Below are 24,128 nucleotides of genomic sequence, written 5' to 3'. Positions count from 1 at the left end.
TAGCGAGCGTCAGCAGGCGGAACTGATTCGATGTCCGTAAGCATGTTAAAAGGCCAATTTGGCTGTTTCTGGTCTGAGTGTACATATGAACATTATACATAAGAAATTATGAATTCTTTGAATTGATGTATCTAGTGGCTCAGATCTCATGCCTCTTATCGGTATTTCTCTGAAAGTGCTCCTTCTTGCTGGCATCACTCTATTTGATTTGCTATAGTAGCACAACCGATTGTGGCATTGTGTAAGAGAGGATGTGTCTGTGTCTGTTTGGATTAGTTTGGATCTATCAATTTATAAATGTGATGACTTTGAAAACTATGTACTAGTACGCAATACTTTATGTATGTGCCGTTTCCAAGCAAGTTGTATACACAACCAGCACGTGAGTTTTTGGTATAATAATCTTCACATTCTCTGCAGGCCACAAAGAAAACGGCTTGGTTGACATAACAACAACCCTGGATTCAGGTATGCTATGTGCACTATGGAAACGGCAACCATTGGCTCGACAGAATGCTACCCGTTTCTGTTAGATGGAAAGTGTCCATTACCGAGACAAACTACAGCAGCCGCCACAGAGAAGCTAGAAAAACGGCTGTTACGTAGAGGAAGGACAATCATCAAGAGTCGACTTTAGGCTTATTGAACATCGAACGATAGTGGATCGGCGGTACAAACTCTGTTATCTTTAGCCCGTGAAACTAGCAAAGCTGATTTTGCACAATGATGAAGCAGCCACACTTCATGCGTTTCAATCAAAGTATGAGTGGACGGAAAAGCTTGATTATGATAGTAGTGTGGACAGTGAGGCGAAGAAATAATACGGGCCGAGCCTACCATGATTCTAATATGGATGCAGTTCGTCGTATAAAATGAGACTTTCTAAAGAACCTATATCACTGCCGTATTAATAAAAGCTCGTTGAGAACCTCAAGTTGAAAGAATGACACTCCCAAGCGTCACTGCTGTCGTTCCACCCTCTTTTTATCAATGCGTTCCCATCAAACCTCTTTAAGTATAGCGATTTCATCAAAGATAACGACACTTGCTTTGCTTCCCTGTTTCCTCTCGTTATGCTCCCTGTTTTTTCTTTAATGTGCTGACAATGTAATATTGAAAGGCTATAGAAACCGTGTCCGAGTCTCGGACACAGCTAAAGCACGCTTTTCCGCGACCCAAACTAGCTTCAAAAGGATTGCGCTTCGACAGCACAACATAAAATCGGCTTACTGAGTAGCCTAAGCGGTGGTGAAAACTTTGAACGTACCATTATTAAGTGTTATCATCCTACAACAGTAGCTTTAGGACTATCGTTAGTGCTAATCTCGTTTAAAGCTGCTGATGTGAGTAGAAGTAATTTTCGCTACGTGCGTGTAAAAGGCATGAGAAATGCAAATAATCAATTGCCCAGTGATTAAACAAATGCTCTCTACAACGATTAATAAGCAGATGTAAGTCTCAAGTAGATTATGTTATTTAGTGCAAATACAAGCTTTTGTTAAAGATCCTTTCAGATATACTTTGTAGGTATCCTCACATGGGTCGAACATATTGTATCAATCTTGTCTTATGAGCTCATCATAGCACCATACACACTGTATTTATATGATATCGACATTAGCATTGCTTATGAAGTCAACAATCAACAGTGAGTCCCAGTAAGGTACACTACTACTGTGAATATTTCAGAAAAGCCTGTAATATAATGCTTGGGAGAGTTAGCTCATGGATATTTGGTCTCTGTAGTTTTGATATCATCAAAAAAAGGTCGGAGACTCCCTGGCGCCGGTATATCCGAAATCGTGATGCCGGAAGTGTTTTCCTCCGTTCCAGATAATGCGTGACCAAGGAATCACTCTCTCGTTAGAACAGAATCTTGGCAAACAAAAAGACATGTTGCTATTATTACAGTGTTCTAGAAAACGCAAAAAAAAACATTTATCCCAACGATGTAAGCTGATATCCATAAAAGGAAAAGGGCGTCGTGTAACTCAAGGAGCGGAGGGACAATTGACCTTACCATGGGACGGAAATAAGCCGAATTTGTTTTTTTACTACATACGTTGAGCAGAAAGATAGAACGTAAGCAATCAACTTGTAAGTTTGGCAAAAGCAACTCCAATCAAAATCGTCTATGCAAGCATTCTAAGAGGTCTATCGTAGAAGGATATCAGTAAGCATCGATTAATAGTCTTTCCGAATTTGCCTTGGTGACACAGCGATGATAGTTTTGATTTCCAAGGTTGAAGCACACTTCTTGTAGCAAAAAAAACCCAAACCTCGGGTCATGTTCCTTACCCCTATGTACTCTTGAATACACATGAGCGAAAGAACCCACCTTTGTTTTGTTTTGCAAGGATTGAAACACTAGAATTGAAAAGAGTTAACATCGCCCATATCAAATAATGGATAAAGAGGACAGTCGGCAACAGGGAAAAAGGTATTACCGTCTCAATTGTCTCCGCCCCTTTCTCTTTCTACCTATACTCCCTCCGCCGTAATACATAGCAACAATGGGATAGATCAGAGAAAATTGAGTAACACTCTTTTGTTCGCATATGTCCTTCTTTGCTGCAAATAAGAGATGCCGGGGAAAATCTCTGAGGCAAAACAGTTGATCCATTTATGTACGAGCCGTTCTTCTCTTCTCCTTATTCATAGAGTCGCCTAAAAGGGAAGCTTATTAAGAACCACTGTACACTACTAGTTCCAACTTGACACCTTGAAACTTCTTACCGTCTGTACCGCTCATTGTGTGATGATGCGCGGTGTTGAACATTATGTATAAACGGGTGGTGTGCATAAATCGAATCATAAGGGAACACGACTTGCCAAACAATTAAGCACTTCAAATAAAAAAAGGTAACTTGTTGATGAGATGGGAACGTAATACTTTTTTGGTGTCATGGCTCATTTATTTTGTGAAAAAATCATGTGTCGTTGCGTTGACTGGTGTCGTGTAAAGAAAGAAGAGGATCCTTCTCTATTGGAGTATAGAAAAAAAGGCTAATAGTAGTACAAGATCAGGAGTGAGTGAGTGAGTGAGTGACGTTTTTGGCAAGAAGGTGAGAGCAGTGGTGGTGAACGTGTGAATAAATCTATAAATGAGTAAATTCTCTCCAAAAGACACATATGCTTTTGCGAAGCGGGTGTAGTTTATCAGTGCTGCTTGACAACACCTTGGCAACGTCGCGGAACAAGCAACCATAGCAACAAACAAGCGGACTAGTGGCGGCCGGGTCTCAATTAATAATGTTCCGATTATTGACAAGCATAGCAACCGCCACCCAACCCACCGAAAAAGCTTATTGAAAAAAAAGTCGTCCGGTAGATCAACTGACAAACAAATAAAGAGAGAGAGGATCGGATATAAGTTCAAGCTCCTTTCCTCTGATTCTCGTAAGAACGAAATGATGGGAGCTATTTTTGAAAGTTGCTGCCGACCCCAACCCATGCACCCCCCTCCCCACCTTCATTTTGAAACCATCACGACAAAGTACGAGTAGTAGCAGCAAGTAGTAGCTATCGTATCATCACAACGGTTCTGCGCTTGTTCGCTCGAGGGAAGGAGGGAGGCTATGTTTTTTTTTCTCGTTTTCGTGATCCACAATAACAGGTGATTCAGAAATGACACAAACGAACATTCCTGCACGACCAGTGAGCGAATCATTTTTTGAGAGAAATTCTTCTAAACCTAGGTAGAGGAGCAATATGTCGGATCCATGATAATTATAAAAAAAAAAGAAAAGGAGTCGCTCCCGCATAAGCGTAATAAACAGATATGCTTCAACTCCTGTGTGCTTCTGTGGTAGATAGTGTGCATACTATAAACGGTGGCGTGAGGATCATTCGTCGCCTTATACATAGTGTAGACTACAGAGAGAGGGGAGGGGGGTGGGAGAGAGAAAAGAGAGCAACGGGACTATCGGGGCCGATAGCTATTATTGTGCAACCCGGTCCTTTTGATTAGCCGCAAACTGGGATTACTCGGTATTTCATGCAACGGCTTATTATTTAAGCTGCTATTGACGATAAAAAGCCCTTTCCCATTTTTTATTTCGCTTCTTCCTTTCAACAACAACATCATCATTTCTACCAAAGCACATCATTTCCTCTCTTTCTCTTTTTGAGCATTGAATCTCTATACGTCATGAAAACCAGAGTCAAACTCTATACGCATCGTATCAAAAGCGCAGCGAATGGACAGCTATACGATGTTTTTGAAGTACGGACGCCCTATACAACAGGACCTCGATCAGTTCGTCAGCAACAACAACAACGACAGCAACAAACGCCTGCAAGCGATACTACTGATGCTGCTGCCGATGTCGCTACCGCCACCAGTACTGATGCTGCTGCTATTACGAAAGCATTCGACATCACTAGCACAAAACAAGCGTATGCACCTAGTTATAAAGAAGCATGCATGTTTTTGCGCGCGATTCAGATAAATCGTCGTGAGCGGGTTAGCCCGCAGTGTCTCCGTAAGTGTCATTTCCCGAAAGAAAGAAAAAAACCTTACGATTTGGGGGGGAAGGAAGTTTATTCTTGTAATATGAAAAAATAATTAAACGCAACATGAATTTATAAGGTCATCTTGCAACGTATGTTGTACAAGCGTGGGAAGTGGATCCTGCCGAAGCAAAGGTGACAGAACTCATCGACGTAATGACGCATTTGCTTGACACTACTCAGGTCGATACGACATTGGCCTTGGACGACGCACTTCGGCAGTCGTGTCGCAACCCTGCCGCTCTGCCGACCGTCTGTCCTACTGTGGCATTGCTTGTTGCCATGCGCTATATTGATCGATTAAAAAAGGTAAGCCGTCTTTTTTTACCCTTTTTGGCATTCACACTCATAAGCTGACCCATTCATCCAACCCGGGGCTGTGTATAGAAATACAATAATATTCGTGGCGCTGTGGGCTGCAGTCATCGGCTGATCGTTGTTGCTTACATGATGGCTGTCAAGTACATCCATGCCAACCTCCGTCTTATTGTCGATATTACCGTCGAGGATGATGGACATGACCAGCAGCCACAACAACAACAACAACAGAAGCAACAGGCAACAGCAGAAGAACGAAGGCGATCTTCTGTCGATTCATTGTTATTCAGCCGACTTTCGACAGAACGCTCCACTTTGAGAAAGCCGCCTTCATCAACGGCCACTGCCAGCATGGTGTCTCCTCCAGCATCACCAAAGTCATGCGCTTCCTCACCCGAGCAGCAGAAGAAACAGCTGTCTTCTTTACAGCAACAACAACAAGATTCACAGAGTCAGCGTGCGTTACGAGCGTTACGCATGGAGATTGAATTTCTGCACTTTCTCAACCATGACCTGACACTTTCTGATCCAGTCGGGCTTGTTGAATGGGCCCACCGACGACCACCCACTACCAGCGCTTCCGAACAACCAGTGGAACCATCATCGACGCCTACTGCGTACAACGCGTCAGCGTCATCATTATCAGCAGACGATGGAGACGACGAGATGGAGAGCGATGATGATACACCTTCCGTCGGATAAAAAACACACACACTCCCCTTTTTTTCGCTTTAGCAAAAAAAAAAAAAGAGAAAATTCCCACCACGTCTATAATTTATCCCAACCTACGCCCTTCTCCCAAACACCCGAGATACCACCACACACATCCCCCAGTTAGTAAATAGCATTTAGCGAAATCACCTAATAATACATAGCATATTCTTCCCCTTTTGTTTGTCACTGCTCATCATCAACACCATCATCATTTTTAATCCACACACCAAGAAAACGTGCCTCTTTATTCTTAATCATAGTAAATACGTATCATGTATAACGGCAATCATCAGTTCATACGTGCATGAATACACAGCTCATCATAAATTGCACTATGACGGCGCTTGTCATGGGAGCCACCAAACCGCAATATTATGCACACCTGATGCCGAAACAAAATCGACGACAGCGCTGCAGCTTATGCAATCAATAATGCGATGGCGTAAAGGACATGAGCGCTTTTTCTTTGGTGTGGTGAGAGAAAATGAAGACGTTGTTGTTGTTGTTGTTGTTTATATATTACAATTGAAAAAAAAAGATATACAAGTTTGCTTTGCGTAATGGTGTTGGGTTGGGGGGAATATATTGCTGCTACTAACTAATACTACTACTAATTGGTGTTATATGCTACTGACTACTTTGGTGTTATATGATTGTGGTATATGAATGAGTTATGGGAGCTGGAAAGAGAGTGTCTCTCCATTTACTGTTGATTGATCAAACGAGGGTGTTGTTGTTGTTGTTGGGATGTAGGAGAAGAAGAAGAAGAAGAAGAATAGAATCCATTACCAACGCCTCCACTCAGAGAAATGTCTGCAAACTTTGCCACACTGACTACGGATGGATCGCAGCTTGTCACTGCCAAACCAACATAGATATCTCGTGCAAAGAGCAAGTCAGTCATGTTGGCCAGTGTCTGCCATTCAGTAACTGGTGCCTGACCACCTTCATCATCTGTGCGTCCTCCTCCGCTGGCGTCACCACCACCTTCATCACCACTACCACCATCATCGCCTCCTTTATCCGTGCCGTTGTCAACACTCGCTTGCGCAATGAAATCCGTCCCCTTGCGGACCAGACGGAATCGATAAGGCGGTGAAGCACGCAGCTTCTTGACCAGCCGAGTCTGGTTGAAATTCGAAGAACGGGTTTGGACAAAGATGCCGTTGGCGGGAGAAATTCCGAGCATGACGTGTGGGGAGCCGAGTGCCAAGTGTTCCCGCATCATGATGCCCGCCTTGGCACATGAAGCGAATGCGGAGTGCGACACGACGGTGGCTTCAATGGCACCGTCGGCCGACAGGGCCTGATACACAAACCGAAATGCATCTCTGCCACCGTTGCCAATATCGATCCCCGAGCCCCATAGCGTGAACGTGTGTGGCGAGTCGAACGATACGGATCCAGGCAGTCCCACGGCATCTTCCTCGCCCACGTCCATCGTTTGCCAGTCATGCGGCAGGCTTGGATTCGGCGGTGGCCCTGGCAACGGTTGTGGTGGTGTTGACAGGCGTGCTGTGAGCAACGGTGCGAGCTTTCGTGCTAAACGATCCTGGCCTGCGTCATTCAGATGCATCTAATTTAAATACAAGGTTATTATTATTATTGTTGTTGTTGTTGTTGTTGTTACCATTAAGGGGATAGCGGTCGTGGGTTGCCTATTGGGTTTTTTTGTGGGTGATCACAGTGGGTTGCCCCCCCCCCAAACACTTACAGAGTCAGCAAATGCAGTCGATCCATACTGGACCCAGCCGGTTGTATCCACAAAGAAAACGTTCTGATCGCCTTGATCGTTCAGCTGATAGACTGCATCCTGTGATTGGCGCACCAAATCACCGAGCGGTTCCGACAGTACAAGTATCGACGTATAATGTAAATGGGTTCGTATGCGTTTCAAGAAACCGACGAGCGTATCGGTGTATTCGTTCTCTTTGTAATCGTTCTGGCCGAGCAAGACGACAATGGCTGCAGGCACATAGCTGCTAAAATCCCACGGATCGCCGTCGCTCAAGAGCTCGTGCGGCGACCAGTCAAAATAGCGGGTTTCCATGCCCAAGATCGTCGTATCGTTCATGAGCCGTGCACGGCTATAGGCGATCTGCGCATGCTCGGCGCCGATCAGGGTCGATACCATCCAGGGAAACCCAGTGAGCAAAGACTGTGAGGTGCCGACGCCAAGCGCCAGGTCGTGGCCGACAAATTCGACAAGCTGTGGCGATACGTTGGCAGGCGGGGTGGTATCGCCTGCCATGTCCAAGACGAGCGACTCGAGACAGATGGTGGCATTGGCAGCAGCGGCGACAACGAGTTGGTGCTGGTGGTCATCGGTGAGGTCCGCCGGCGCCACATCGACCTGGATGGGCCACGCGCCGGTGTACTTTGCAATAAACTGGCGGACTGGCCCTTCATCCAACTGGACGTAGATATGCGTCGGCTGATTCAGCCTCAGCTTGATACTACGGCCACCGTACACGTTTGTCTTGAAATAGGCACCAGGCCAGTTGCTCCGCATGTCGTGCTCGGTCAGCTGCCATCGGCCAAAGTACTTGATGTTGCCATCGTCGAATGGAATTAGCTTCTCGGCGGCGTCGACGTTGGCGTCGACGGGTGGCTCAGCGAGCAAGGAGAGAACGAGAAGCAGGACAAGCACAAAACCGTATGTTGTTGTTGTTGTTGTTGTGGGGAGCATTGAAGGTTTTCCAACATAAATAAGAGAGAGAGAGAGAGGGAGTGGGGTGCGTTATTTGTACTAGCCTCTGTTGTAGCAAGAATGATAGCTCAAAGGAAGAAAGGAAGGGGAAAGAAAGAACCGCAAAAAAGAGGGCCAAGAGAGAGAAAGAAAGATGAGAGAGAGGGCAAGTTCAAACCCAGGCACTGATTTATTATATTTTTATTATGACTACTTTGACTTTTAATATATATACACAGGATGACCAGCAAGCTGCACACACACACAGAGAGAGAGAGAGAAAGAAAGAAAGAACAGATGATGGCAATGGCTGATGATAATGATGTTAATGATGATGATGATGTTATCTACATGGGGGGAGTCGCCACCCCGTAACCGGCGAGGGGAGTCGTGCTGTACTGGTGTGGTTTGCTCGTCGATGGATGCTGCAACGACGTCGACGGTGTCAAAACTGCCTGTCCATCGTCTTCATCGGTCAGGTCCTCGTCCATCACAGTGTGCGTTGCTGGTGGTGGTGCTCGTAGCCAAAGCGCGTCTGGTCGTGGGGGTGGACGATAGTCGGCAGAGGCAAACGTAATTGACGGCAGGTTTGGCTGGTTTTGCGTGGTGAGATCAATCTGCGTTTTCTGCTGGTGATGCTGTTGGTTCTGCAGCCGTTTGATGCCCTGTGCACGACCGTTAGTTTAATCCCATTTGTTATTCTTATGCATTGGGTCATGTAAACCGTGTGATGATGTACCTCTTCGCCTGTTGCTGTGCCAGCAGCATAATCATCGTCGTCGTCATCATCCATTCTACGCTTGGACGCATTGGTCAACACCCACTTTTCTGCAAACAATTATATAAACAATAAGAAAAATTTCTTTTCTTTTCATGTAATTCACACTCCACCCCCACCGTCATCCTTACCATTGTTGCTCGTGTTGCCGAATTGGAATGCCATGTTGATACGGTGGTAGCCAGAATGATCAGGAAATGTGTGCTCAACAAAACTCAAACAAATTTGAGAAAATAGGAAGAGAGAGAGAGAGAGAGAAAGAAAAGAACCGCAGGACCTCTCTTTTATAAACGCCGATTTTCCTCTGTTTGTTTCCCATCACTTCTACTAAAAAGCATCTCCCCCCCCATCTCTCCTGCTCGTCTTGTTTCGGCGCGTCACGGCAATGCCCCGATAGAGCCGATCAATTTTTTAGACCCCGTCAAATTACAGTCTCTAGTGTTACTTGGCAGAACTCAAGCAGATGTGCTGAGCCATTACGCATGTATAACGTGAGAAACCATCAAGAGCAGCCAGTTGACGACATTGTCTTTTCGATCCGTCTCAAGAGTCCCCATAGAATGCGAGGGATTATAGCATAGGTCTTTAGTTATTCTGTGGTGACTTTTATCATTACAAACAACGCTTTTTATTGTTAGAGGAAGATGCTTGTATTAATACATTTCTGCTGTAAAGAAGCAGCAGCTTCTCTCTGTATGTGTAAGCAGCATTATCGTTTATTTCTGATGATTAGCATCAGATCAAGGTGGTGCTATGGCTACGGCTTTACGGAGTTTTTGATTGTTGTTGTATAAGGAAGAAGCTTGGCTTCTAGATCAAAGAATTGTGCCGTCACATTCTTGTTGTCGCACGGAAGAGGATCCTACTTTATGTATAAGGGACATGGTACATTCTGTTGCCTATCTGACCGTCCTTGGTCTTTAGTATGTAGTTTATCTTTCAGGACGAGAAACTGTCATAATCTTTACCTCAAACCTTTCACTCGGTCTTCTTTCCTGACGACAGTCGTTCCAAAAAGTTGAGCCATCATCAGCAAGCTACTCTCTTACTCGCTTTGCTGTGGAGTATACGAATGGGGTCACCGACACATTCTATCATCAGCATAAAGTACGTGAACACTATGTTTGGCAAATGGTATGAGTACCTGGTGGTGTATGCGCCGCAAAAGTATCAGTATGCTGACGGAGATTCATTTCACCATGCTATTATAGCCGAGCTTGCTTTTCACACACTATTTTTCCCTCTTTTTGATTTTAAAAAAAAACCTTTGGAAATATTTCCCACTTTATTAGTTTCTAACGTGACAAGAACTTGTTGATCTGAAAAGCTGGAAACATATCGCTGGGCAATATGATTTCCATATCGAAAATGACGTATGGCCAAAGAAAAACAAAGTTGGGAAAAGGCCAAATTCCAGAACTGATCCAGGCAAATACATATAGGGCTAAATTGAACTATTCTATATTGCGCACAGTGCAGTCCTAGTTTTCTGTGAAAAGTTCCTTAAAGCTTCTGGCGCATCAGACATGCACCTTTCCTTCAAAAAACTTTGTAAAGGGGACGTGGCCCGCAACCTTAAGATTCACGTCAGGATATGCGTCGTCTCTAATCTAGAGATTCCAGACGGCTGTTTGCTGAATGAAAAGGGAGGGGATGCTTAAAACTCAATAAGTAAGCTCTGATGCTATGAAAACAGTACTGTAGCTATGCATTAATCGATTATGTATGTGCCTGCACAAAACATGAGCGAAAGCGTCTAAAGAGGCCAAAACAGAGCGCGAAAGTACCATTGAAATTCCCAAAAAGACGCACTTGGAACACTCGGTGACCATTGCAGCACTTTGAGGACGTCAAAAAAAAAAGATATGAACAAGTGCTCATCTTCAAAGATGTTTGGCGATTGTCGTATGGTACCATCGTAGAACAGGTGAAATTTGAAATTGTTATAGAAACCTGATTCAAGCAGTAAGTTGTATGACATTGAGTGGTAGTTCCTTTACCAACGTTTTTATGTAAACCAACATCTTCTGCCATTGTGCAGCCCAGTGCACACTCCATTTCCTCAATGCAGACGACGCATTGTACACTGGCTTTAAGTTCACTAGCGGAATTCCTCACGAAAATTTAAACTCTCCACGCCGTCGAGTTTGATGATGCAGAGCCAGCTGAGCTACATGAATATCTCTTTGCTCTTGTATGGAGGGTGTGTTTTCGATGTTTGCTAGTCTTTTTTAATAAAGTCAACGTGGGTTAAAATTGTTAACAACATAAATGTCTTTAGACGAGATCAAAGACGCTCTTATTTTTCGAATACCAAGTCTGATATTTAATAGCCAAGTGTTCTTATCCGGCGGAAATACGAGCCAGCTCGGAAGCTTTTTTTTAGTGTTTGTATTGGTTGATTTTTAACTAAAATTCTCTCATTGTCATTGCCATGTATAGGGTAAAAATATCTCAAGCATCTACCGAGCAACAAAATCAGAATAGAGCATTAGCTGCTGGTGAATCCGTTGCTCGTCAGGCGCTATTGAGATTTTGGAAAAGGTGTTTTTTTGATAATGGCGAATTTTGAACACAAAAGCGACAATCCGCAAAGTAAAAAGAGCAGCTTTTGCCTTTTGGGACAGAGTTTTCCATGTTGGCGTTAACTACCGCTGTGTCTCTTAATATATCTACCAACCTAGGTTTTCATGTAGCGGCTTTCGTCATCGGCAATCCTGCTGGATCCGTCTATCGTTTAATATACACGAAAAAAAGTCCTCGTTTCCAAGAGATCCCGCTCAAATGATTTCGCAGCTTATCCCTATCAGTTCACCGCGTGTGGTTCGTCCCTGCTGCAGTTTGTTGCTGTCGTAAAAGATCGACCGCTTTTCTCAAATTCTTCAACCGTGTCATTCGTTTCATGTTGTGATGGTGCAGTCTAATTGCGACTAATTAGCAAAACCGTACTCTATTAATCTTTGAGTACATATAAGAACCGCCTTTTCTTTTTTCGTGCAACAGTATACGGTCCTTCATAGCGTGGCTCCATTCTACTACTGCATGTTTCATCAATGACCATGACTTGGCTCCCGTTAAAATATTCTGCTCTTTCTGCCGTTGCAGGAAAAAAGACAATCTTTGTCATTTGCTTGATACGGTTTGCGATTTTTCTCTCGTGAGTTGCCGCGGAAATTGTTTTTAAATCCCAGAAACCGTTCATCGCTCTGTTGAACACAAGGGCCAATAGTGTAGGACCATGTCCGTTGCCAACAACTTTGTTGTAAAGGGCTGATTGTGCTAGTTTGACGTAAAGGCCACAGTTTTAGTTCCTACTCTAGGGTGATAAGCTGTGGAGCTTTCTCGCAAACGAGTCATTAGCAGCGTCATTGTCACTGCTTAGGTATTGACAATGGCTTATCAAACAGAATGTGTCTATAAAGTTACATCTGAATAAATTATATTTTTTTGACGCGCTTTTTGACAACTACTACTCCTCCTCGTCGTACATCTCCATCACACCAACCCACTTCCTTTATGCTCCAGTTGCTGTTGTGTTTCCTCTTGTCGCCTGGTGAGAAGAAAAAGAAAAATGAAAAGAACACATCTTATCAATGTATATGCTGCCTAAACGTTGATGATGCTATAGCGTTTAATGTGCTCAACTAGCTCTTAATCGTCTCTGAATGCGCCTTTTTCAAGTACTTGCCAGAGCTCTAATGTGGTCATACCACAAAGAGGCGCTTGAGGATTGCCTATTACTATAGAAAACTAAGTTATATAATACGTAGTAGATGATGATACAAATATATTATTCCTGCAGGCGGCGTCGTCTATCATATCATCATAGCCACTCTATCGTCTCTTGAAGCTCCTCTTCTTTTTTGCTCCCAGAGCTGATTGTGCATTGACAACAGCAATCTTTGGAATTTGGCGTCATGGGATCGGCGTTTTTTCTCGAAGGGGAAATAAAACATTGCTTTAGGCATAGTAGTAGGAAAACTGTAGTTGTTCTTATATAGAATATCAAGAAACAATATGATCATTCTCATATGCAGTATAGCTTAAAATTCAGTGATAGTTAATTATATTACCATCAGCATACTTATCCTTGATGGTGGGTAAGTGGAATCGCTGTTAAATGGGTATATGGGTTGAACAATGATTATACTAGATGAATATTAGTTGAATATTAGTTAAATATGTAGAGTAGAATATCAGTTGAATATCAGTATACCACATATATAGTTGACTATTAGTTGAGTATCAGTTGAATACGTACTGATTTTAAACGTGTGAAATGGTTGAATATAAGTTTAATACACACTGTTTTTTCTAGTATAGGCATTATAAACTTATATATTGTATAATGTTATTTTTTCTAAAAAATATAAACCTTTAAAATAAAATATCTTTTTTTAAAGCCTCTTTACTGTATTACCAGCTATATTATTACAGCTGTAATAATTTTCCCTTTCTTTTGGTAGAAATTATCCCTAGTTCTCATAGAAAGTCACTAAATAATATTTAAAGAAGAGTAGAAAATAATAATAAATAATAATAAAATTTTCGCAATTTTTTAGGTATATAATTTATGTTTGAGATGGAGTGCCAACGAAGCCTGTGTAGCTCCAATTGGCTAGAGCGTTGGTCTTGTAAACCAAAGGTTCGTTGTTCGAATCAGCGTACAGGCATCAATTCTTTTTTGTAATTTGTGACTATTTCGAGTCGCTTTTTGGCAGGTGGATCTGTAGCCAGTAATAAACGATAGGTACAAAGGCAATAAGAAGATACATGGTTGTTTTTAGATATCCTTTATTGCCTGTAATGGAGTGGGATACTTTTATTCTTTCTTTTTGATAATCTGCCTCAGCAATTGCCATATGATTCAATCAATAATACATTACAATTACGGTGCTGTGGAATCCCGCCTGACTATCTTCTATTCGTTACAAGGGTGATCGTTGTTTATATTGTCAACGTATAGTAGCGCGGCGGTATTATGTTGGTGCGTAGTGACAAGAGTTTAGAATAGCCAAAACGGAATAATAAAAGACCAGTCTTTTATACTGTAGTATGCCACTATTTTTACTGTCGTATTTTTATACATAGAAACTTAGAAACCACATGAAGAAGATAACCACCTCGAAGGAATCCCACCAGATAACCACAGAATAGGACGGTTGATTGAACTGTTTATTGCGATAAGAACCGATATAGTATACAATATCGACGATATCATTATTATTATTAAAAATCTGACGAATGTTGGTAATAATCATGGAAGGACTTAAAAGGATTGGCGCTTTGTAGTCAAAGAAGTGTTATTGCGATCAGTGTGGTAGCTTCTTGTAAACACCAAAGATAAAAAAGGAACATGAACAGTACATGGTATTAGTCCGTGGATCTAATTAATTCATGATTCGGGCCAAGAAGCATGCTGCGACATTACTACTATTTTTCACTATTGAAGTCAATGAGCTTAATGGCCAGGTAGAGAACATTGTGGATCATTTCGTATTTTATCCCATCGCAAAGTGTAGTTACTGATTACATTGGCTGAGTTGTTGGTTTCCTTGATTAACTATAATATATGATTTGAAGTATAATACTGAACGGGATATACTGTAAAAAGCACGATAGATAGCCAGAAAATATACTGTATTACACAATGAAACAGTAAAGTGAGTTATTCAGTGTCTACGGAAGAAAGTTTGGTCTTACCAGCAAGGCATATTCAATCTGCATTTCTCCCTGAACCCGCCACCTATCCAGTGGCACATTATTTTCGCTTTCGTCATAGAAACTATAAAGAAAGCTCACTGAAATCATGTTTTTCACAACACTCCTTTTATTCCCTAGAATATTATTTCTTCCATTCACTTAAAGCTCACTAGTTTTTATACACAAAATTGTATTTACTTTAAATTATGTACTTTAATCACTTTATTCTACCGCTCAATATGTATGAAGTAGTCTGAAATATAACTCGACGCTCCTTCAGCGCGCATAAAAAAAGAATTTCTTCCGTGTCTCCTTTCTATATACTTTCGCGAGTGTGTGCCTAATATAAAAGCACACCAGTTTACATATCATACGCCAACATTAACTTCAAATGACAGCCTCTTCTAGTAAATTTATCTTCCCAGTGTCACCACCGGGACCGTCGAAATTCCGTAGTTCAAAAGGGAATCGAGGGGTAATTGTGGAAAGTGTCAAACGGAAAACAGTTACCAAAAATAGCGCAAGGTAAACCTACTTTTACCATTAGCCAAAGTATAGGACGGAAAGATAAGTGTGAGCGACAAAATACTGGCAAAAGGTCTTTTTATGAACTGTGAATTTTCAATTCGTGTTTTGAAGAAGGGTAAAGCGGCTCAGAAATCACAGGACTTGAACGATTGTTTCGAAACAAAAGCTTTGCAACAAACAAATATCCCTGGTAAAGACGATGACCAAGGCGACACTAACGAAATCCAACCGACACCTCAAAAAACACTAACTCTAATCAAAGTACAAATAAGATCCAATGGAAACGAGAAAAAAGTCAGTCGAAAAAATGTAAAGTATAGTTATAGTCATATATGCTTAAGAAAAAAGTGACATGTAATGAATGAGTTATATGATGCTGCGAATATGATAATTTCCTTGGTATAGTTTTATAATGCGTTCTTCTAGACGGCACTATGCTTTGATGTGATCCGTGCCAAATGTAAATCGCCCATATGTTGCTCGTCCGCAGTGGTTGAAGCGATGTTGCTGTTCCCCTTCACAGCAGCTGCTTCAATGTCGTCAGTGGCTGTAAAGGCTTTACTATCAGAAGGAGGACGATGAAGAACATTTGTTTCGAAATTCGTGCGCCATGCTTCACCATAATAATAGGTGAGAAGCACAAATATAAAATTAACAATGTTTATTGCGGCAAGTATGGTAAAAAGGATGCCAGGACCTAATGCATCAACAGCATCCGTTGAAAATACGGCAGTGACGGCACCAACAATCGATCGTACTGCGTTTGTTACTCCAACCTATTACAGTAGCATAACAATTGAGCGAATATTAGTAAATGAATTAGGAGCAGTAGGGGTTATGCGGGCGTCGCTTGATACATACTGCGGTTGCAGATGATCCTACAAAAGTCAAAGCATAGCATCATAGTTAGACTAAAGTATGCACTTCTAACGTATAATGTAGCTTACCCGGTTTTGAGTCGACAAGGTAAACAGATGTAGGTGTAAACGCCCACATTTGTCCCAATGCATCTATATGTACAGTAGAACAATTAGCGGCGAGATATTTGTTTTTGAAATATAATAGAGAGTTAAAAGACAAAAAAAAAGAGCATACAAACGAAAAGCCCAATCAGAGGAGCGTAGACACCAACACCTTTTTCAGCCGTCCATCCGTAGATGATGTAACCGGCTGGAATGAAGAAAAAGGCAGGCACGGACGCCATCAATCGCATTTCTGGTACTTGCCGTGTGTGTCTTTTCGTCTTTTTAGTGTTGTTTAATGCTGAATCAGAATGCCGTCCACTAATGACCGAGCCGATCATCAAACCAAAACCAAGCGAAAGGTAGCACAGACCAACTTGCCACTCGTTATACCCATACAACGCATGAAACGTACTGGTGATGGTAGGGTTCTAAAAAGTATTTACATCAGTATTGTTTTCTTTTTCAAAATGGTAATTAATAGTAATATTGAAAATGATTAAATTTAGCTTACCAGAAAATACAAGCATGCAAAAATAACAGTGTGATACACCGTTATACTAATAATGGACCAGTCTCTTAGCATGAGAAACATTGGTTTAAAGTCTCGCACTAGCTTTTGTAACACCCCTGGATGGGAAGATGTTTTCTCGCTAGATAGATTTTCCTCGGGTTTAGCTTTTCGAAGCGTTTCGGGAAGAAACGCAGTTGTCATAATGAGTAGGAGGCCACCTTTTTGAAAAGAAAGAGCTTCATGAGCTTCGTAGGACCAGACAAAAGGAAAAGAAAAGAAATCAACTTTCGTTCACTCGAAACTCACTGAGAATTGCTTGAAAATAAAATGTGGATCGCCATCCAAGGTATTGGCACAAGAATCCTATAATCGATAGAAATCTCCAATCAAACCACATGCTCACTTGCTTAAAATATGAGGTACAAACCTCCAATAGTTGGCCCCTAAACATTTTGGTAGTTTTAGATATAAATATTATTTAACCGTCATGCGCATGCAAAGGGCAACGCCATTCTCCATTAGCATAAACATAAACATACCAGTACAGGTCCAATTAAAGGTCCTATATAGAACCATCCATAAGCCTTGCCTCTGATAGATATCGGGATAGTATCAGCAATAACGCCAGCACCTAGGGTTTTATAAGAATAATATACCCAGTAAGATAAATTGCATTGCTGATAAGCTTCAGTACTTGGATGAGCGGGAAAGAGATTATGTATACCTACCTAAAGTAAGACCCGCGTTGGCGCCGCATGACTGAAGCCCTCGAAACACAATAAGCATTCCGATATTGGACGAAACAGCGCAAATTATAGATGTTACTAGACTTAGAAGATTACTGAAGAGATACATGCGTTTCCTTCCATACTGATCACTGATGCTGGCCCATATTAGTGGCTACATAGAATACCACCTGTTTAGTATGAGTATATCATAGCAGTCATGAAATCGTTTTCAAGGTACTCTATAGCGAGATAATCGGGTTTTGTTGAACTATCGTGCTTACCGCCACGCCCATGAAGACAACTATGTAAAGACGCGGGAATTGGGAGAAAGAGAAGAATTATCCTTTAGCGAGTCTCGTTTTTATAGCAAACATCTATCCATTCCGTACGCCTACCATATGCGGACACCGATCCATTGACAGCCGATGTACTCGTATTCAAATCATTCGCAACAGCAAGTAAGCCCGGCATAAACATCATACTTCCAAGAGGTCCAGCTACACCGCCTAAAGCGACTACGAGAATGATAATGTTTTGCCTTCGTTCCGACATATCGCTCGGATCATCATCAGCATATATATCGCCCAAAAGATGATATTTGAGCCAATTTGAGCGTCGTTTTTCGTATGCAGTAACTTGATCCGTGTTGGTGTCTTTGTTTTTACTGACAATGGTTTCACGATCCAAAGTCGATGTATCAGATAAATGACTTGGGGCCTTTGGATTGCTATCAAGAACGGCGTTGTCGTCTCCACCACCGTTTGATTGACTTGTTGATTGTTGCTTATTCATCTCGACAGAAATAACATCCGAATTACTCTCGTTTCTGTTGCTGTTTTTGTCGTCACTTCTGTTGGGCATAAGTGTATATTAGGACAATGATAGCTGGACGAGGCAATTGAGAAAAAAATAGATAGCAAAGGAAAAGAAGGAAAAGATAATCGATCTCGTTAAAGACTTTAGCGTACGTTGTTGATCCAAAATCCGACGGTCGGATCAACAAAAGCTCATATTGAAGTATGGTTTAATTTTGTCAATAGAAAATAAAAACAGAACTGCTTTTGCAAGTTTTTGTCATTGGACAACAACACAAACTCTATCTGCACGCCACACTATTACTTGGAGTACATCTAGCCACCGGGAATAAGTTGTGCCTCTTTTTCTTCCTCTCTACTGATGTAGCAACCGAGGAACGACTCGTTGCACAAGAAGTAAACGAATAACTCGTGAGAAATCTCCGATAAAACAATGTCAGTTCTAGGATATTTACGCAAGGATATCGTTTGCCGAGGGTTCGGTGTAGCTCTGATTAACAAGCCTAGACTTTGAGAATTGTCGTCCTATGACTCACAGATGGAAAACCGCCTCCTTTTCATCTTATTTTGCCCACTAGCTGTGTTTGTATGTCTTTCTCGGATATTTAGCATTATTGTAGATGTGCGTCTTTACACTAAAACCTGATCGGAAGTGTCCGGCCGCTTGGTTCCTAAAGTTTCCCAATTTCTCTTTAATGATAAAGCGGACTACAAAGTAACGTTCTCACGACGTTGTCAACCATGAGCGGTCTCAAGTAGTACAAAGCACAGCACCATTGTAGTCGTTGAAGAGAGAATGACCAGGCGATATGCAAGATTAATATACTATGCCTCCGTATGTTAAACAGTTGTGGAGATTATAAATTAAGCCTTCTCCTTGGATGAGCTTAACTCTGGATCGATTGTTCATCTCGTTCTTAACACATAGGGATCACTGGATAAGGACCAATAGTAGTTGATCTGTTAAATTGAAAGTAAGATACACAACAGGTCACCACAGCCATTAAAACTGAATGGCAATATCTTTGCTTGGGGCAAAGTCTATACTTATTGAGTTTCTCAAGATGCTCAGGGACCTAACCTCTTCGTGTAGAGATATACTGCGTGGTATATAACCTTATAGTAACAACTACACATAACTCGCTCAAAGCAGATTAACATCATAGTATTGATTTTGGGTATCCAACGTTACTCTGTGCTGGCGATACAATGATTACAGTATATTTACTGGACTTTGGTGGAAATATATTAAGAGAGGCAACTAGCATAATTTCGAGGACATCTGCATATCAGACAATGCTCCCGAGCCTTTTGGATATACTTCGCTTTGATTAAGTTATCGTAGCCGCGCATTTTCTAACGCTGAATCAAAAAAAGGACAACTGTAACAGCTACAAGGGTGGCCTACGAGTCAATCTGAGAGCTGTGTATATGAATGCTGCAACTGCCTTTGAATGCTGCCTTGACAATTCAAAGAGTACGACCGACATCAGAAATCTGGAATACTGCTACTGAATTTGCAAAAGCATGCTAAATGTAAAAAAAATAATACCCCTCCACGATTTGGCGAGAAAAAGAGTCGGAACAGTTTGTATCTGGGAGAATTTAAGAGGGAAAGCATACGAACACCGGCTGAAAAAACCGCTGAACCTTGTCGGTAGTACAATGTTTATGTCGGTAGCTTCCACACAGAATTGATACTGAGTATATGTTTACCAGATGTTGCAATTCAGGCTGCTAAAAAGAAAAAAGAAGGATCGCTCCAGAATTCAGAAGTAGAATATGCAGATCGTCGATCACTTCTTTTATTTGTTAGATGACTCGACACATAATAACGTATACAACAAATCTTACTGTGTACTGCGCAAACACTGGTGAGCGTAAATCGATGCTCGAGATTAGCAGCGTATGATTGCTGTCACAATAAGGAAAGATACCTTGACTGTAAGTATTACCTCCATTACCAGCGATTATTGATTTATAACGAACATACAGACTGGTAGCTCGGTTTCATAGTGGCACGCTCCCACAGATACTTGTGATATCTAGCTATCATCTGGCAGCAATAGTGACAAATTCTACTTCTTTCGTTTATACTACAGTATATGATCGCTCAAATGGATCTGCCGTCAACCTTTCAGAATAGCTTTGCGGACAACGATATTGCGCATTTTTAGATCAGCGATGCAAGACGTTCCTGGCCTAAAATGACCATAATGTACGCCGCCCTGCCCTTACATCCTCCTGTATGAAGTATACATATACTAGCATTTGATGCCATTGGTAAGCATCACGCGTCATTATGCAGCCCATTGCTTCCCCATAAAATTTATGCAGCAATATTATAATAAACATGTTGTGCTGCAGAGGCCCAAGTGGTAATTGTCCCTGATATTCGTATAAGCGTATACAATCGATGTCTTTTTTATAAGGCTCTGTCGTGCTTATCCTGTATGCGTATACTAGCAATAGCGTGCTGGTATTCACATCGTGTGTCGCATTGGTACATTTACGATCTGATCCAGCAGACAGCATAATGACAATAGAAATAATCATCGATATATGTGATCGACAGAATGCTATATTGTTGATGATAAAGAGAAATATATGTATATTGCTAGCGTGAATGACGACTAAAATAGAAATCAGATGTTTAAGTATAGTAGATCGTTTAAGTCTGCAAATGGTCAAATAAGCATTCACAGGAGAGAGAGAAACAGTAGAGAAAAGAGAAGAAGATGGGTGTCGTGTGAGTGGATGAGAAAGAATACAATCATAGATACATTGATATATAAAGGAACGGGAAACGAGTGGTGTATATGGTGTACATAAAGTATTGTCCCCTCTCCATCCTTTTTTGCTACCCCACAGTGAGGGGCTTGCTGAAGAGATGAGAGAGAAGGGGTTTATGCATATAGAAAAAGAAATATTGTAAAAAAGAGGAAAATTTTTGGGCATAGGGCGAGAAGAAAGAGGTCAAAAAGAAGAGAGTGGAGAGTCACAGAGAGAGAGAGAGAGAGAGAGAGAGAGGGACGTACGTGCAAAGATGAAGGATTTAGGGGTGTTGAATGCTTGCATAATAGAAGAATAGGAAAGTAGAAGAAAACTCTTTTTTCTTGGATAAAAATAGGCCCAGCTGGCCTACTTTTGTCCTTTTTCTTTAACGGTTAATCCGACGCGTAGCCTCGACGCATGTTGTGCTCGTGTGTAGCTGTTCCTGCTAACAAAGGGTAGATGGGGTAGCTAGGGCTTCGATCAACGGCTGCCAATGTGACAGCGGAAAAAGTTCTACACGATAGTTGATCTAATAAATATGCTATGTTAGCTAACACTGTTTCTCGTTATAATGGTAGTAATGGTCCATTTTTTCTTCCAAGCAAGCTTTCTGTTTTACGTGCGAGTCGATCTCTTTCCCCCTCTTACCCATCACACTCGGCATTGTCTCCTTTGTCACATGATCTGCAAAGATTGGGCTTGATGTTGTCGTCACTTTGTCACTGCTTGTCGAATGATGGTCGGACAATGGCGACGGCGGTGAAAGACTTTTGATTGGAGAGGTACTGCCCCGTGGTTGTTGTGGCCACTGCGTGACCATCAAGGAAGGGCAGCTAGCCTGTTTCATAATGGACCTTGGTTCTGAAACGTAAAGGGATATTAGATAAATCAATACAATAGTAAGGTGGTAGTGATATGCTTGTGCTGCTGTATTACCATGATCATCAACATCCATTGCTGAAAGCGGCCGCTCCACTTTGCGAGTCAAAGGCTCCGTCCGCTGTAACCTTTGCTTTTCTTCTTCTGCAGCTGCAGCGGCAGCATTTGTGCTAATGGTGCTGTTATTAATGCTATTGTTATAATTGTTGTTATTGCTGCCGCTGTTATTATCCGTCGTTGTCCAGCCCATCATCACTGCAGTTTGCTTGTTGTTGTTTAAATGATGAGCAGATCTCTTTTTACTGGCACGATGAATGCAAGGAATCCGATTGGTAGCACAATATGCACATGGCTGGCCCCCGTCGCACTTGGTTTTACGACGACGACACGTCTCGCAAGCTGACCCAGAGCTAAGTCGCCGGGGCACAGCATTGCTGTTTTGGTGGATGGTTGATTTGGTTGAACGAAGTACATCTTGTTGGTAGTACTGGTGATGATGCTCGCGATCGTCTTGGAAAAAGGCAATCCGCCATGGCTTGTTGTTCAGATGGTCGTTGGTTGGATTATGTGTACTGTTGCCAGTGGAGCAGTAGCGACAATGCATTGGTCCGCTGCACAGATTGGTCTTGAACATACAATGCGATCTAAGTTCTGGCTGCTGCTGGCGAGCGTGGCTGCTGCAAAAGTAGGCTGCTGCATCACTCTCGTATGGTTGATGATGAAGGGGCTGCTTGATGTTCGGGAGCGGAAGCGATGGTTGCGACATGCGGTATAGCGGTGACAATGGTAATATTAGGGTAATAAAAGAGAAAACTTCTTTACGGGGTGCGTCAGTTTAAGAGCTGTTGTTGTTGTTGTTTTGAGTGCGGGTGAGAGTAGTGCAAGTGCTTATATAGTAGCGGTGAATAATGGGGAAAAGGAACGGAAAAAAGAGTTCAAGTTCTCTCCTTCGTAACTCGTTTGATTTATTCATGGGCGTGGCAACCTTTTTATATTTCGTCAACTATATTGATATGGAAAGAAATAGACATGGGGGACGCGGGGTGGATTGTGTGTGGTGGCAAACAGAGAAGCACATACGAATCAATTGAGCCGATCCGAGAACTATTGCCAAATAGGTACGCACTTGCCAGCAAATGATAATCAGCGTAAACCCCCAAGTCTGTTTTTTGTTTAGCACTAAGCACAAAAGTGTGATCATACAAAAGCCATAGAGCGCAGAGCCTAAATGAACAAATATGTAATTTCTCGAGTTTCCGCTACTAGCAGTAGCAGTAGTAATAGTAAGTAGTAAAGCGGAGAAAGGGGGGCCCGGGGAAGGGGAGGGGGGAGAAGGCATTACCATAATGCATATAATACATGATCAGGTAGCACGAATAACTCCTGCCCCTGGTAACCCAAAATCATTTTTAGTCACTTGTCTATTAAGTTTTGTTGCAGTAGAGTAGCACTAATTCCTCCATCTTCATTACTACTACTTTCTCTAGTCACTCGCTTGGATCAGTAATCTCTTATGCCACGTGTATTTGACGGAGCCAAGATACACTCTTTTATTCATTGGCTCTTTTCTTGAATGGATCGATGCCGTTTTAATCCATTTGCCGCCCACTATCCCTTCTCCCCTCTTCTCCGTATATATACACACCCATAACGATCCCCACCCGGCTACACAAGAGATTGTCCGTTCCCACACTGTCGGGTTTCTCCTCTAACAGAAAGTTCACAACTAGTGGTTATCAGAACGACAAAAACGAAATAATACATAACATCATCCACAAATAAAGGCTCGTTCCTCTCTCTTCTCCCATCTAAACGGACATCATGACTGCTAACTGCCGCGCCTTTAATGTAGTTTAAGAGAGTCTTCTTTTTGGGTCTGTCGCTTGGCAAGACAATAAGCAGCTTTTAAAGAAAAAACAATGCATATGTTGAGATACAACATATGCCCACACAACGTACAAACAGATTCGAGCTGTTGATGAACAACAACACCACCAGCGCTACTAGCAGACATCTCTTGTGTCACCCAGCACAAGATAAAAGTTATCGCCGTCGTCGTCATTCTAAATCATATGTGTATGTATCTCTGGTCAAAACTGTGGCTTTACTATGTGTTTGTGTATTCATGGAAGGGTGCAGTAAAAGAACCTTCTGCTGACCCATAAACAACAAACAATTACTACAGCTGTAATCCCATCTCTTACACCACCACC

At 42.1% G+C, this 24,128-nt stretch overlaps 7 protein-coding genes and 1 non-coding gene across 8 annotated transcripts; 2 read left to right on the top strand and 6 right to left on the bottom strand.

Annotated features, from left to right (window-relative positions):
* Positions 1–2,873: 2,873 nt before the first annotated feature.
* BDB00DRAFT_471640 (uncharacterized protein) lies at positions 2,874–3,574 on the bottom strand. The gene has a single exon (XM_053117502.1). The coding sequence runs from the start codon at positions 3,452–3,454 to the stop codon at positions 2,984–2,986; it is 471 nt and encodes a 156-aa protein (XP_052978024.1). The 5' UTR covers positions 3,455–3,574; the 3' UTR covers positions 2,874–2,983.
* Positions 3,575–4,150: 576 nt separating this feature from the next.
* On the top strand, positions 4,151–5,532 carry BDB00DRAFT_873968 (uncharacterized protein; the record flags this gene model as incomplete). Its single annotated transcript, XM_053127164.1, has 3 exons — positions 4,151–4,484; positions 4,592–4,821; positions 4,900–5,532. The coding sequence occupies 3 exons, from the start codon at positions 4,151–4,153 to the stop codon at positions 5,530–5,532; spliced, it is 1,197 nt and encodes a 398-aa protein (XP_052978023.1).
* A 448-nt stretch (positions 5,533–5,980) lies between these two features.
* On the bottom strand, positions 5,981–8,411 carry BDB00DRAFT_831333 (uncharacterized protein). The gene is made up of 2 exons (XM_053124109.1): positions 7,259–8,411; positions 5,981–7,120 (listed from the first exon to the last, which is right to left on the bottom strand). The coding sequence occupies exons 1-2, from the start codon at positions 8,231–8,233 to the stop codon at positions 6,248–6,250; spliced, it is 1,848 nt and encodes a 615-aa protein (XP_052978022.1). The 5' UTR covers positions 8,234–8,411; the 3' UTR covers positions 5,981–6,247.
* Positions 8,412–8,443: 32 nt separating this feature from the next.
* BDB00DRAFT_831329 (uncharacterized protein) lies at positions 8,444–9,328 on the bottom strand. Its single transcript, XM_053124108.1, has 3 exons — positions 9,143–9,328; positions 8,973–9,061; positions 8,444–8,898 (listed from the first exon to the last, which is right to left on the bottom strand). The coding sequence occupies exons 1-3, from the start codon at positions 9,174–9,176 to the stop codon at positions 8,581–8,583; spliced, it is 441 nt and encodes a 146-aa protein (XP_052978021.1). The 5' UTR covers positions 9,177–9,328; the 3' UTR covers positions 8,444–8,580.
* Positions 9,329–10,276: 948 nt separating this feature from the next.
* BDB00DRAFT_831326 (uncharacterized protein) lies at positions 10,277–11,294 on the bottom strand. Its single transcript, XM_053124107.1, has one exon. It carries the CDS (start codon positions 11,067–11,069, stop codon positions 10,731–10,733), a length of 339 nt encoding a protein of 112 aa, XP_052978020.1. The 5' UTR covers positions 11,070–11,294; the 3' UTR covers positions 10,277–10,730.
* A 2,315-nt stretch (positions 11,295–13,609) lies between these two features.
* On the top strand, positions 13,610–13,684 carry BDB00DRAFT_t72. Its single transcript has one exon. It is a non-coding gene; the product is annotated as a tRNA-Thr (tRNA).
* Positions 13,685–15,533: 1,849 nt separating this feature from the next.
* On the bottom strand, positions 15,534–18,464 carry BDB00DRAFT_831316 (major facilitator superfamily domain-containing protein). The gene is made up of 11 exons (XM_053124106.1): positions 17,842–18,464; positions 17,728–17,747; positions 17,447–17,618; positions 17,258–17,349; positions 17,146–17,161; positions 17,025–17,081; positions 16,719–16,936; positions 16,338–16,635; positions 16,190–16,252; positions 16,104–16,120; positions 15,534–16,018 (listed from the first exon to the last, which is right to left on the bottom strand). Exons 1-11 carry the CDS (start codon positions 18,305–18,307, stop codon positions 15,665–15,667), a joined length of 1,773 nt encoding a protein of 590 aa, XP_052978019.1. The 5' UTR covers positions 18,308–18,464; the 3' UTR covers positions 15,534–15,664.
* Positions 18,465–21,428: 2,964 nt separating this feature from the next.
* Positions 21,429–22,681, bottom strand: BDB00DRAFT_873964 (uncharacterized protein; the record flags this gene model as incomplete). Its single annotated transcript, XM_053127163.1, has 3 exons — positions 21,429–21,565; positions 21,685–21,897; positions 21,973–22,681. The coding sequence occupies 3 exons, from the start codon at positions 22,679–22,681 to the stop codon at positions 21,429–21,431; spliced, it is 1,059 nt and encodes a 352-aa protein (XP_052978018.1).
* Positions 22,682–24,128: the final 1,447 nt, after the last annotated feature.

This window comes from Zychaea mexicana, assembly GCF_025766255.1.
Source record: "Zychaea mexicana strain RSA 1403 chromosome Unknown BDB00scaffold_54, whole genome shotgun sequence".
NCBI lineage: Eukaryota > Fungi > Mucoromycota > Mucoromycetes > Mucorales > Lichtheimiaceae > Zychaea > Zychaea mexicana.
The sequence above is the reverse complement of the archived record's forward strand: the minus strand, read 5'-3'. Positions and strand labels throughout refer to the sequence as shown.